At 47.1% G+C, this 14,896-nt stretch overlaps 1 protein-coding gene across 2 annotated transcripts in view; it reads left to right on the plus strand.

Moving 5' to 3' along the window:
- Positions 1 to 14,896, plus strand: part of RPP30 (ribonuclease P/MRP subunit p30) — a 117,562-nt gene that overhangs the window by 46,220 nt on the left and 56,446 nt on the right. For both annotated transcript variants that reach the window (XM_085614965.1, XM_085614966.1), the window contains one exon: positions 11,524 to 11,613. In XM_085614965.1, the coding sequence (XP_085471091.1) occupies positions 11,524 to 11,613 (90 nt within the window). The remainder of the gene's footprint in view (positions 1 to 11,523; positions 11,614 to 14,896) is intronic.

Below are 14,896 nucleotides of genomic sequence, written 5' to 3' on the forward strand. Positions count from 1 at the left end.
GTAGTAGGGGTATCTCTGTTATAGTCATAATCTAGTGAATAGTCCCGCCCATGTGCGTGGACCCCGGAGCAATAAAAAATAATCTCTAAAGGTGACAAATCATGCAGACCTGCATACACCTTTAAGAGAGAATTTAATTTAAAGACAGATAATGCAGCCTATACCCACAGGCTACACTGTCCAGTACTTCAACTAGAATTCCACCAACATCCACAAACAGCACTGCCTGTCTAGTTTTTCTCCACATAGGAAAAAACCCTGCCTCTACCAGCAAAAGCCTCTGGAATGATAGAGAGGAAAGAGTGGACAGACAAGCCCCATAGGCTGCCATTATGTGGCTTAAAACAGGATACTGTGCCTTTTAAGAAAACTTTCCATATTTCCAGAACTTTCCCCAGTATCCCAGAATGCCCAGCAGGTCCCATTTACTTTCAGTTCTTTTTGAAGGCGTAGCACGCCAGACCTGTAGCATTCTTCATATGAATAAATATCTCTCCACCGGGGAGGAGAGCGGGCGCTTATGACTATAACAGAGATACCCCTACTACAGAACTGGAGTTACAGAAAAGAAACTACTCCTTCTGTAGTAGGGGATCTCTGTGTATAGTCATAATCTAGTGAATAGAATGGCAAGCCCATCCCCACACAACAACAGCGGTGGAGAACAAACAAGACAAACCCACTACTGTGCGAACAAATTTCGCAGCGAAGCCTGCCCAACCTGAGCATCTGCCCTGGCATCCGAGTCCAGACAGTAATGCGCAGCAAAGGTATGGCGCCGACTTCCAAGTGGCCGCCTTGCAGATTTCCGCAATAGGAACATTACGCAGCAAAGCCGTCGTGGCAGCTTTGCCCCTGGTGGAATGAGCCTTAGGTTTACCCCCTAAGGTCTTATTAGCCTTTTGATAACACAATTGTATGCAGAACACAATCCACCTAGAAATGGACTGCTTAGAGGTCGCAAGACCCGTCCTGACTGATCCATAATTAACAAACAATTGGTCAGACCTACGAATATCCTTGGTCTTATCCAGATAAAATTTCAACACCCTCCGAACATCCAGGGAATGGAGAGACCTTTCCGCTGGCGAAGAGGGATTCTGAAAGAACGTAGGTAAAGTTATGATCTGGTTGACATGAAAATCAGAGATAACCTTAGGAAGAAATTTAGGGTGAGTACGCATCACAACCTTAGCAGCATGAAATACAGTATAAGGTTCTTGACAACATAATGCCTGAAGTTCACTCACTCTGCGGGCCGATGTAATGGCCACTAGGAACGCCGCCTTCCAGGATAGGTGCTGCAATGAAGCCTTGTGAATGGGTTCAAAAGGCTCCTTCATCAGTCTGGACAGCACCACATTCAAGTCCCAGGAAGGCGAGGGAAGTCTGATGGGAGGAAACACTTTCTTCAAGCCTTATAAAAAAACCTTGACCACAGGGATCTGAAAGAAGGAAGTCTGTGAAGGGCATTTCCTGTAAGCAGTCAAAGCAGCCAGATGAACCTTAATGGAATGGAAATTAAGGCCAGACTGCGCCAGATGTAAAAGGTATGGAAGGATGACATCTTCCTTACATGTCGTCGGATAAAAGTTCTTGGACTTACACCAGATACAGAACCTCTTCCACTTGTAAGCATAGGATGTCCTAGTGGAAGGTCGTTTAGACTCCTTCAGTATGTCCATACAATCGTCTGGTAGATTCAGATGGCCATATTGCACCATTTCAGGAGCCATGCCGCCAAACTCAAAGACGAGAGGTTGGGGTGCACCATCCGCCCCCCGAACTTCGTGAGAAGGTCCGGCCTGCACGGCAACCGCATGTGAGGAAGGAGAGACCGGTGAAGTAGGTCCGTGAACCACCACTGCCTGGGCCACTCCGGGGCGATCAGGATCATCCGCGCCCTGGACTGGGACAGCTTGATGAGCACCGCTGGAATCAGGGGAATGGGTGGAAAAGCGTACAGAAAGCTGTTCGACCAATCGATCCATAGCGCATTCCCCAGCGTCCCCCGCTGGTAGTACCTGGATGCGAAGTCTCGGCATTTGCTGTTTTCGGCGGTGGCGAACAGATCTACGTCTGGAGTCCCCCACCTTGCGAAGACTTCTCCTAGTACTTCGTCGTTTATGACCCATTCGTGGTTTTCCTGAATCAGCCTGCTCAAGGCGTCCGCCTGAGCATTCTGCACCCCTGGCAGATGCGTGGCTGTAATCGTCAGTCCTCGGGCCAGCAGCCAGCGCCAGATCGCCTGCGCCTCCTGCGACAGAGTGCGCGATCTCGACCCCCCCTGCTTGTTGAGGTAATACATCGTGGTTGTATTGTCCGTCTGTATCAGCAGCGAGTTGGTCTGGAAGGACGGAAGGAAGGCCTTCAATGCCAGGAAGACAGACCCGAGTTCCAGGAAATTGATGTGGTACGTCGATTCCAAAGGAGACCACTTTCCTTGAATCTGCAAGTCCCCGGAATGCGCTCCCCAGCCCTGGAGAGAAGCATCCGTCACGACACTCGTCGTGGGAATGTCCTTGTGGAAGGGAACCCCCTTGAGGAGGTTTTCCGCCGAACACCACCACTTCAGAGACTGAAGAGCATGCAGCGACAGTCGTATCTTGTCGTCCCAAGAGCCTGTCCTCTGATCCCACTGATCCTCCAAGCACTCCTGCAGTGGTCTCATGTGTAGCCGTGCGTGAGGCGTGAGGAAGATACAGGAGGCCATCGATCCCAGTAGAGAAGACACCTTCCTCACTGTCGTCGATGGAGCAGTCCTGAGGTCCTGAGCCTTCCGAAGGAGTGATAACCGTCTCTCCTCCGAAGGAGACACGCTTGCTGACCGCGTATCGATGGAGGCTCCCAGGTACTGTATGCACTGGACCGGAGTCGTGACCGAGTTGGACATGTTGACGTGTAACCCCAGCTTGTGCAAGAGAGCGCACGTCCATCGGAAGTGATCTTGCGCCTCCGAGAAGGATGAAGCCTTGATCAGCCAATCGTCCAGATACGGGTAGACAAACACCTTGTTCCTCCGCAGGTGTGCCGCCACCACCGCCATGCACTTCGAGAAGGTCCTGGGCGCAGACTTTAGCCCGAATGGCAGTACTGTGTATTGATAGTGATTGGCGCCAACTTGGAATCGCAGGAACTTCCTGTGCTTCTGTGCTATGGGCACATGGAAGTACGCATCCTGTAGATCTATGGCACAGAGCCAGTCTCCCCGTTGCAGCTGAGGGTAAATCTGGTGCAACGATAGCATGCGAAACTTCTCTCTGCGAATCCATTTGTTTGCCTGTCGCAAATCCAGAATGGGCCTGAACTCGTTCTTGTACTTCTTGCGAACGAGGAAGAACCGAGAGTACAGACCTCTTCCCCTTTGAGACAGAGGTACCTCTTCTACCGCCTTTTTTCTCAACAAGATGTCTGCCTCCGCCTGGAGCTCTCTCAGCTGGAATCGAGAGCTGACCGGCGGAATCGCTGGAGGCGGGCTGATAAACCGAAGACTGTATCCATTGCAAACAATATTCAGCACCCACTTGTCCTGAGTAATTTTTCTCCACTCTGCCGGAAAAAATTGAATGCTTCCCCCCACTGGAGTGGGTAACGGTTGAGGGGGAAGTAGCCGCTCAGGGCCCTTGGTAGTGGTAGTAGCCTGCTGGCCTCCTCTACCCCTCTGGCGCTTCTGGAAGGGCTTGCGGAACTGCTGCTGTTGTTGCTGCTGCTGTCCCGAACCCTGCCCACGCCCTCTGCCCGAAGATCCGAACCGCCTCTGGAACGGGCGCTTCTTCTTCTCGGCCTTCTCCAACCCGACGGCCGTCAGGGTTTCCGCCTCCGCCTTCATGCGGGCCATCTCATCATCCACATGTTTCCCGAACAGGGTTTCCCCTGAGAAGGGCAGGTTGGCCACTCTTTGCTGCGCCTCTGGCTTGAGGGACGTCAGCCGCCTCTGTTGGACGCCATGACAGTAGGCGTGGGCGGCCAACAAGGATACATCCGCCGCCGTGCCGATCACCTGATTAGAAACCAGCATGCCTTCGCGCACTGTTTCCAAGAAGTCCTCCTTCTTGTCCCGGGGCAGCAGGTCCGCATACTGCTGCAGGGACTCCCACAGGGCCCGGTCGTAACGGCCCAACAAAGCCCCTGCACTCGCCGCCTTCATGGTGGTGGCGGCGGTCCCACACACCTTCCTGCCCGCAGAATCCAGCCAGCGGCTTTCTTTGTCAGGCGGGACCGTCGATGAAGGGGCGGTCGCATGTTGTTTCCTCGCCGCCGTCATGATGACCGAATCCGGCTTCGGGTCCACCCTCAAAAAGGTAGGGTCCGACTCCGGGGCCCTATACTTTTTCATAAGCCTGGAGGGTGCGGCCTTCGTCACCGCGGGAGTGAGGAACAGCTCCAACGCGGGTTCCACCAGTCCTGGTACAAGAGGCAGTAGAGAGCGAGACAGATGTTTCTTATGAAGTGTCTCGAATATCACGGACGTCGTGGGTGTTGGAACCGTCACCGTGATACCCAACTTCGCTGCCCCTCTCAACAGCACCTCTTGGAAAGAGACCAAATCGTCCACCGGAGACACCCTAGTCCCCGGCGAGTCCGACAGCGTCGGGGAAAAGTCTCTGGTCGAGGATCGCGTGTGCGACCTGGACCTGTGCCTCCTACGGCGTCATCCTGAGTCCGACGATGACCGTCCATGGCTCCGTGATCTTCTCCTCCTGAGAGAGCGGGAGCGCGACCTCTTCAGCTTCGGTCTGCCCGCCGGTCTAGCCGGTCCCGGCGACCGCGGGCGTCGTGGCTTCGGAGTCCCCTGCGGCGGAGTCGGGTACCTCGGAAGGGAAACCGACCGCGGGGGAACCGCCGGCAGCCCCAATGGAGTGCGTGGCAACGACCGAGGTGGGGGCGGCGGAGGCAGTGTCCGCGGCTGTGGAGGCGGTGGTGGCGGTGGAGGTGGTGGCGGAGGTGGTGTTGGCGGTGGTGGTGGAGGCGGAGTCGGAGGTGGTGGGAGAGGAGGCGGTGACGTAGGCATCCGAGGAGGCATATACACCACAGAGTACACCGATCCCGATGACTCTCTCTTCCTCGACGTCGATCTTCGCCTCGACGGCGACCTTCGCCTCGACGGCGATCTGTGCCTCGACGGCGATCTGTGCCTCGACGGCGATCTGCGCCTCGACGGCGATCTTCTTGACCTCGACGTCGATCTCCTCTTCGACGGCGACGTCGACCGTCTCCTCTTCACCGACGGCGAACGGCGATCTCCCCTCGACGGCGAGCGCCGACGCCGGGTCCGATCTCGACGCCGACTGCTGGACGGCACCGTAGACGGCGTCGTCGCCAAAGATGCCGATGTAGTCGACGGCGGCCTATTCAGGTCCCTCGACCGTCGACGCCGCTTCTCCCCAGAGCCCTGGGGAGACGGCGAACAGATGGTGGTCATCCTCCTCGACGTCGACGCCCTCGACGTCGACGGGGAGTGGGAGCGCTTACTGGTCTTCCTGCCCCTGGGGAGCCCCCCAGAGGCCTCAGTATGGGCCAAATCAGCCCCTCCAGACCCACCTGGTGCCTTCAGCCGTCTCTCCTCCAGGACTTGAAGCCTGATTTTCATTCTGTCCCTCAGGGTCCTGGCTGAGAACGAGTGGCAGATATCGCAGTCTTCAGGCACGTGGGACTGGGGAAGGCAACCTATACACACCTCGTGTGGATCAGTTTTAGCCTTCTTTCTACCACATTCCGGGCACTTGTCGAACAAGCCAGGCATGTTGACAGTACCAGCTACTAAGCACTTGAAAAAGTGACAAAAATTGACAAAAAACTACAATAAACCCTTGAAAAGGGGAGAGCTCAATGCTCCAGGGTCCTGCTAGCAGGAGCCGGAAAAAAGAACTGAAAGTAAATGGGACCTGCTGGGCATTCTGGGATACTGGGGAAAGTTCTGGAAATCTGGAAAGTTTTCTTAAAGGCACAGTATCCTGTTTTAAGCCACATAATGGCAGCCTATGGGGCTTGTCTGTCCACTCCTTCCTCTCTATCATTCCAGAGGCTTTTGCTGGTAGAGGCAGGGTTTTTTCCTATGTGGAGAAAAACTAGACAGGCAGTGCGGTTTGTGGATGTTGGTGGAATTCTAGTTGAAGTACTGGACAGTGTAGCCTGTGGGTATAGGCTGCATTATCTGTCTTTAAATTAAATTCTCTCTTAAAGGTGTATGCAGGTCTGCATGATTTGTCACCTTTAGAGATTATTTTTTATTGCTCCGGTGTCCACGCACATGGGCGGGACTATTCACTAGATTATGACTATACACAGAGATCCCCTACTACAGAACCATAACTTTTTAAGTGTATTTGTTGCCAGTGAATTTATTGTTTCATGATTGTTAACCCATGCTGCGCACAGCATATGGACACGCCTTTCCCTTACCCTCCCCCCCCCCCCCCGGCTGCCCAACCCAAGCTGCACACAGTCCTGTGCCCAGTCCGCCATGGCCATCCAACTCTCCACTGCACACGGCCTGCCTTGTACCCATTATGTGTTGTGCACACACTTCAGGGAGGTTCTGTTCCCAACCACCTTCAGCTGTGTGAGCGGGGGTTGATGGCAGGGTTTCCCTGGCCTTGAACTGGGCCTAATCTGCTAGCTTCCAAATTTAATGTAGAATTATTGAACATCACCAAAGTTAATAGTAAATGAAGCTCTAGTTTGCCACTTCCTTCCCCACCAATGCGAATCTGCTCAAAATTTGACATAACCAACAGTAAGCGAAACCTGGTAAGGATGAGCCAAATCTTTTGCAGATTCATCAAACGATGCCAAAATTATTAGCAGAGAAATACTTATTTCAGCTTTCTTTAAATCTTTCCTCCCTTGACGGGCAGGCATGAAATTGAGAAAAGCAATATTAGGCTAAGCATGCTAAGTCCCTGCCAAATTTTGTACAGCTCATTCACTCCCCTCTGATTAATCTGCACAAAATCTGAAATGCCTGCTCTGTGTGTAACTTTCTAACTGTCTGCCATGTTTGATGCAGATTTATCAAACAGTGGTAAAGTTATAAGCATTTGAAAATTGTATTCTCACCCCACCTTCCGTTAACTTTGCCCCCCTATGGTGGATTGGCACAAAAGATAACATACCATTCAAAAACCAAACCTTCCAAGTTTGTGCTAAATTCTGTGCAGATTTATCACACAGTGTCAATGGTATTAGCATATAAGCACTCTACAACTCCCCCTTTTGACTCTGCCTCCCCACCCCCCATTGTCAGATCTGCACAAACTTAAATATACTGAAAGGGGTTAAATATGCTAAGTCCCTGCCAAATTGTGAGCAGGCCAATCAAAAGGTATTACATTTAGTAGTCCATCAAAAATATTTTCTTCCCACTTCCCTTTAACTTTCACCCTCCCACATCCCGTTGGATTGTTAAAAAATAGGCCTGCCCAGGGTTTCACTTGATGACTATTAGCCAAACTTGAAACGGATTGATCAAACAGCACCAAAGCTATAAGCAAATTAATATTTTATTAGCCCCCGCTTTTAATGTTTTTTTGTGTGCAAATTCGTGCACGGGGTAAAAAATTATACGGTAAAAAGTGCAGCAGAGCCATAACTACACAGTCACGACTGCCACTATGTAAATCATATGTGTAATTGTGTGTTGTCTTTGGCAGATTCTTTAGATCATTTCGTCATTGCCCCAGGGACGCTAACCTGAAACTTCACTTTGAAATTCCAGAAGCCAGCTGAAAGCTAGTCTTAATCATCACAAAATGCTCAGCCTGAGGATGAGAATTTCCCCTCCATTCTGGATGACCTATTCACACCAAATGCTATTTTTAAGTCTTTCATGCAAAAATATCGCCATTTAGAAAAACAGTTGCAGTCGGGTGTTTTCTGACTGACCGATCCAAGGCAGATCAGATGATGCCAATAGATCCAAGACACCATGGGGTGTTTCTTACTTTATAAAAAAATTAACATAACAAGTAAGGCTGATTGTTTTCATGCAGCATCCTCTTAAACATCCAGTAACCAGATAATAAAGGATGTCGAGCAGGCTTTCATCTACTGTTATTCATCCTGGTACTCCATTCTGATGTAAATCAGGGCCAGCTCCTATACTTCCCTATAAACGTCTACTATCGGGAAAGGCCAGCAGGGCATAGAGCCATTTCTTTAAGGACCCCTGTATTGGAGGAGCTGAGAGGCCAAAATGGCAGTTGAAATCCGCAAGGGCTCTGAGCTGAAGAATCGTCTCGGCTAAAGAGATCCGTCCTGGGAGTACAAGACGTGGGCAAGGGGCAGCACTACCATTGGAAGAAAATTGACCCAAGTGGTTGTGATTTCGGTTGTTGAGGACACAAAGAAGGTCAGTTGGGAAATACCATGTGAGGGGACCGTGATTGGCTCTTCATGCCTACGGGATCCTTACACGCTGAAAACGTTAAACCCAAGTAAATATGAAAAGGTGGACACTGCAGGACACAGAAAGGTGAAGCCACCAAGGGGAAGAGTAAGCCACAGGGGAAAGCACTTATTAGCCTAGAAGTCATGTGAGGATCATCCAGCATAAGAGTAACTGGAAGAACTAGAGGGAACTCCACTCCTTCTGGAAACTCTTTACTGAGGAAGGCTTACCAACACAGATAGTGCTGCAAAAAGCTGAGAGCACAGAGATGATGATGCCGTAATTCAAAAGTCCTTGGTGGGTTAAGTATGACTGGGAACGCTGCACAGACGAGTAAGGTCCAGGATACCCAGTGGTAAAGTATTACTATATTGCAGCGCAACTTCAGATAATAGAGAGAATGGTTCCTGAGGTGTTCAGGCAGACATTGGATGCACATGGACAGAACTCTTGCTTTTACAACATTGTGGATATGTTGTGGGTGCCCAAAAACAGAAGGCCATGGTGGTTATACTTTAGCCAATCTGGACGCTAGGCTAACTTTAAGGCATGGAAATGGGGAGAAGGCATAATTTTAGAAGACCTATTGGAAAAAGGAAGAATTGGGATCTTTGAGAGCTTCAAATGAGCCCACAGGCCAGAGGAACATAAGTAGTTCAGATTCTGTCAACTGAAACACATTACTCTCCACACAGCGCGGTCAATAAAGATCAAATCCGTTTTGAGAAGTTAATCACTACTCTCACAGGCACCAAGAGAGAGGTGTCTAAAATATAGAAATTGGTCAATCACTTACAAGACCATTTAGACAGTTAGCTATATGGAAAAGTGGGGAAAATGATTGGGAGGACAGTAATGTATGTGATTAAGAAGTGCTAAAGTGACTGTGTGTACCTGTCTTCAAATACTAGAGGTGTAATGCTCTCTGTAGCATTGCATGGAATAAAGAATTCCCCTTTTTAGACAAACATGAATTTCTTTCGATTTTTGTATACACTAGCTGTCTTCAAGTAACATTTGACTTTCCTTCCAGTTGTGAAGAGATTCACAAATGCGCAATGAATCAGTAGCATATTGGAAATCCTGGACTAAAGGCATGATTGGGTGGTATATGACACCAGGCAAAATAAACAAGATGTTACCAGGGAACTTGAGTGGCTGTTGGAGGAAGTGCAGGATGTGGGGGACCACATATACACAGGGAGGGAGAAGTGCCCTACGGAGAAAACATTTGAAACGGGTCCTAGTAGCCTCAAAATACATTATGGGATTCCCTGTGCCGATGGTTTCATCATTGACAGTACTGAGGCTGAAGTCTGAGACTTGAGAGATGTCACAAAAGTGGTGGATACTGCTAGTCCAAATGAGTTTGAGCTGGAATGTTTTTTGGAAACAACTGTCTGCATGATGAACAACCGGCTAACTAGGCTGTGGGAAGCAATGATAATGTAGAAGTTCTTCATCCACTTAAATAGAGAGGGGTAGCGTGCTAGCTGTTAGGCAGCCACTGCTGGACTTCAGGGAAGTGACATAATGCTGTAGATATGAGAATGAATCAATTGAACAGGTAACCCTGATAATGTATATAACCAAGTAGTAAGGACCTGACTTGACATCAAGCAAAAGGAGGTGTTCGTCCCATGGAGGGAGGTGGATGAACTGAGGAAGGAGTCCAATTCACGACTCTAGAAAAGAGCTATATGGTGTTCTGTCCTACAATTGGGAACAATGTAAGGCATGTGTAATGTTGAAAGTTGAACTGTGACCAATTGGCGCTGTCAGACTTCCCAAGTGTTTACCTCTGCATCCCTGGTGTTAGACCCTCTCTGTACCCCTCTCCCACTGGCATAAAAATGAGTGGTGGGTGGCTGATGTTTACTCTAAGGAACCTGTAATTCATGCCTTTCATGAAATGTGCACATTAAGCATAGTATATATGCATGAGGGATAATAGCCTATGCAGGTTCATGCAAGCACAAATGCATCCTGGAAATAAAATTGCAATATCTTTGCAATGGAAACAATGGTTTATAAATGCACACCACACAAATACATTACTATATAAACTTTAGTCAGTATTTATGTATGTTTTTATCGCACACTTCTCCAATGACTGGAAATTGCCCTATCCTATCTGCACCAATGGAAGTTCAGCTTTTGGCAATTATATGCATCTATAACTGCTAAGGAAGGTAAAGTGTCCAAGACCAGCTATTCTTCTCCTCTTGACTTCTGTGGACCCCCATTGAATCACAACTGGAAGCCGGGGACCCCCACCTAAGAAATTCTTTCAATTTGAACCTCAAAACAATGCACATAAAAACAGAAACAAGTAAATATCAAACCTATATACAAATTATGAAATATTTAATTTGATCCTCGAACAGAAAAAAGTGAAAATTCACGTTTTAATGGGAATGTTGACGCTTTTCAAAATGTAGCTCTATTTCTAAGAGGCGAAACAATACCCTAAATTCTAGCGTATCACTTTTTTGCTTCTAATGCGTGCTTTTTTTTTTTTAGAAATACCGGTGCTGCTTCAACTACTGCCAATAATGTTCCATACTAGATTCTGATGACTGTACTCGCAGCTGCTTCTCTAACTCAAGCGAAGGATAGCAATTGAATTTATAGATTCATGTTTGTATATGTACATATTTATTCTGCTAATAATTTTCTAAACTGTTGCGGACCCTCTAAGTATGTGTCACGTACCCCACGAAGTCCCCAGACAACAGGCTAAGAACCACTTCCAAGACAATTCTGATAATAGAATGTAATAACAGCGGCAGTTGCTTTAATAATTGTTATAAGGATATTCCTTGAAGATTAGTACTTGATTTAAAAACCATAAATAAATCCTTTAAATTGTTAAAGTAATGCAGACGTGAATCACCTTATTCTTTTTTTCGTGTGAAGAGTTAACTTTTGCTCTGCTTACAGGCGATGAGAAGCAAGGCACAATTAGACATTTTCTGGAAAACATTTTACTAAATATAATTTGCAGGTATTACTAACTGAAATGTGGGATTTGCAGCTATGCCTGAAACCATCCTATTTTACATTTCATAAATATAAAATTGGTAAAAATATTTGAAGTTTTATTGATCTCTTCTTGTCTTTGCAAAATAAAGACTGCTTGCACAGCGCTGGATGTGGACCTGATCTGCATCAATGCACTGGAGAAACAGCCCTTCTACTTCCGAAGACCTCCTATTAATGCAGTAAGTTGACGGTTTAAACATATTGAAAAAAATGATAGTCAGCACATTATGTTTACTGAAATTTTTACTTTTTCTAAACTGTCCACTTTGAAGGAATATTTGTCTTGATTTTTACCATTTAAAAATCATACTTTCTTATTTTACAGATATTAAATGATTGTGTTTTATTTTTGACAATGCTACTTTCTCTTAGTTTGTCATTGTGCCATGTTTGAAGTCATACCTTCTACATTGGCCGCGTTGTCTTTTTAGCACTGGTTTCAAAGCACCACCACATATGGTTATCCTGCTGATCTTTATTCATTTCTGACAAACGAGTCGATTCATATTTGTAGTAGAGCTCTGGAAATGGGGATGAGATGTGTGGCAAACAGTGCTCTTTACCAATCTCATCTGTGGTGTGGAAATACTTAAGTGCAGAGAGAATTCTAGTGGTCTTAAGGAAGTCAAATGATATTTGAAGACACCTAGTGTGGAGAGAAATCGAAAGAAAGACTTGTTTGTCTATTAGGTTCATCCTTTGCTCCATGCAATGCTAGAGAGAGAGCATTAGCCCTCCAGTACTTGAAAGCAGGTACTCTATCATTTCGCTACTTCATACTCGAACAGCTTTGGGCTTAGTCTCCAACCTGGTTTGTCAGTGGCTAAGGTGAACTATCAGGGGCAGCTTCTCCACTAAGGCGGAGGAGCGCCGCCCCACTGCTCTGTGAGCAGGTGAAAAAGGAAAAATAAAATAACGAATTATTATTATTTTATTTTTCCTTTCTTGCTCAACTGGTTGGGGCGGGGCTTGGCTGTGTCCGAGGAGCAGGGGGAGGAGTGGTGGCACTCTGTATGTGTGCATGACAGCTTGGGCAGCCGTCTTGGGCCAGCCAAACAGTCATGCGCACTTAGTATGTTCTCCACCAGGCTGTGTTGCACAGCCTCGTTGGAGAACATGCCCAGGCTCCCATTCCCCCTCTGAGCGCCCAACCACTGCGCTCAGACCAATCATAATGTGGCTATGAGCGTTGTGAATGGCTAAGGGAGTCTGGAAGCCTAGGTGCTTCTTGTTCTTGCTTCCCACCCTGGAGTCCTGGAAGCGGGTGAAGAGGACAGTGAAGATGATGATCACCCCAATGGTCAACTACCTGTCAAATATGCTCCCTCTAATACTCAGACGAATTCCATCGCAAAATAGAGAAGATGCTAAATAATTTCATCTGGCGAGACAAAAAAGCGAGGATAAGCCTTAAAAAACTAAGACCAGATAAAAAACTAGGGGGCCTAAACCTGGCAGGCTTCAAAACTTTCCAAACTGCATTTTTAGCGAAACAGGGGAGCTACTGGATCCTGCCCAGCCAGGACTACACACCGGTCTGGCTTGGACTTGAGAGAGCCATACTAAACAACCTTGAACCATTAGATCTCCTAACAGCTAATAAACAGATACTAGCAGCAAACCCAATACTCAAAAACACGAGAAATGCCCTACTAAAAGTAGATCAAAGGATGGAACACAGCATAAAAAACTCAAGATGAGAATCACTGTGGGCAAACGCAAGGATAAAATACAGAGGCAAACCGCTATCTATTTACTCACGGAAAAAATGGGTATCTCCCACCCTGTCCAGCTAGAAGAGGGAGGTAACCCCTCCACTTTCAGAATGCTAAAAAACAAACATAACTTACCAGACCTAGGATTGTACAATTTCCTTAAAATCAAAACCGCCCTGACCAAAGCGAAACTCTATAATGTCAAGCCCTCAATCATCCACTACATGACTAACCTCAACAGAATAGGCCACCAGGTATCACACCTTTATAGACTACTACGACCCAGCTCAGCTAAACTTAATGAAAAGACACTCACTTACTGGGAGTCTCAACTCGGAGGCACACTCAGCGAGAAAGGGATCCAGATGCTATGGACCTCCCTTACGCAAAACAACCCACTACAATATTCACACCCATGGGAACACAGTGGGTTCAACCTATCTTCCTAGCAGCCAGCTCTTGCTCAAACCTGAGTTGACCACGCCTACTAGTACATGCTTCTCCCTTTTAAAATGTGAACCACTGGTGTTCCTGACTCTGCCTAGCATGTGGTGAAGGTATGTTTTGGTTTTTATAAAGTTTCCGCATAGCTCAGAGCGCTGAACATAGTGATATTGGAGTGATTAATTCATAACTCAAGTATTCAGTAACGTGCTGAAGTGGAAGGAGAGATCATTAGAGGGCAATTTTTTACATTTTTAAGTTTAAGGCTGGAGGACCCTAGAGGTCCCTATTAATGATTGATGAGTTGCTACTTGAAGAAATTAGTTTCCGGCTACATTTCAAACTGGAGAAATGAAGGAGCGATCAACTGAAGACAAATGCTTCCCAAGTAGTTCACTTTCGTATTCTATGACAATACTCCTTGTCATAATGAGTAATTAATTTCTATTTGACATTGAATTTTATTTACTGTTTTTTTAAAACCATAACTCTTATGTACTGTAGAAGAAAAATAAACCTAATGAATTTCAAATGAGGCTCCAGTAACAGGAAAATTCCCCCATTTTTAACATATAACCACATTAGGAAAAAGAGAGGAATGCTTCAGGCTGAAATGCATGAGCAGACATTATGTGATGGTTGAAACTGCAGGTCAGTTTGAACTGTATTTAACACAGGAAATGCCTGCTATGCACATATGATTGATAACTTATTTTCTTTTAAATTTATTCCCCCAGCTTTTAGAAAGTTGGCATAAATTGTCAGAACCTGCAATGTGCACATGTGATAAAGCTGCCACACTTGACCCTTTAAATGTTGTTTTTAATTGCCCTCATTTGAGACACAAGTACATTTGTCTACTCCTATCAATCAGTCGGTACTTGTACAGTGCTGCTTATCATCCAAGAGGGAATCCAGACGCTGTGCTGAGGTGTCAAAGAGCCAGGTCTTGAGTCCCTTCCTGAAGTGCTTCAATGAGGGCGACGTGCAGATGTGGAGGGGAAGGGAATAGAGTGTTCCATGATTTGGCAGCGAGGTGGGAGAAGGAGCGCACTTCAGTGCGGGTAACGGCAGATGCTTGGTATCTTTGCGAGGGTGAGGTGAGCAGAGGTAAATGCAAAAACAACAGTTGATGGACAGAATGTAGAACAATGTCATACATTCACCCCAGTACAGAGATCTGGGCCTAAATCCATCGTTTTTTTCCTCACCATGCCTTTCCAGTTTGAACCCAGCCATATGCAAATCAGTCTTGACCCTGTGCCTCATGGGAACAGTCCAGCCCGAACTGCCAAGCCAAGTC

The sequence above is a fragment of the Triturus cristatus genome, chromosome 1_2 (assembly GCF_964204655.1).
Source record: "Triturus cristatus chromosome 1_2, aTriCri1.1, whole genome shotgun sequence".
Taxonomy (NCBI): Eukaryota; Metazoa; Chordata; class Amphibia; order Caudata; family Salamandridae; genus Triturus; species Triturus cristatus.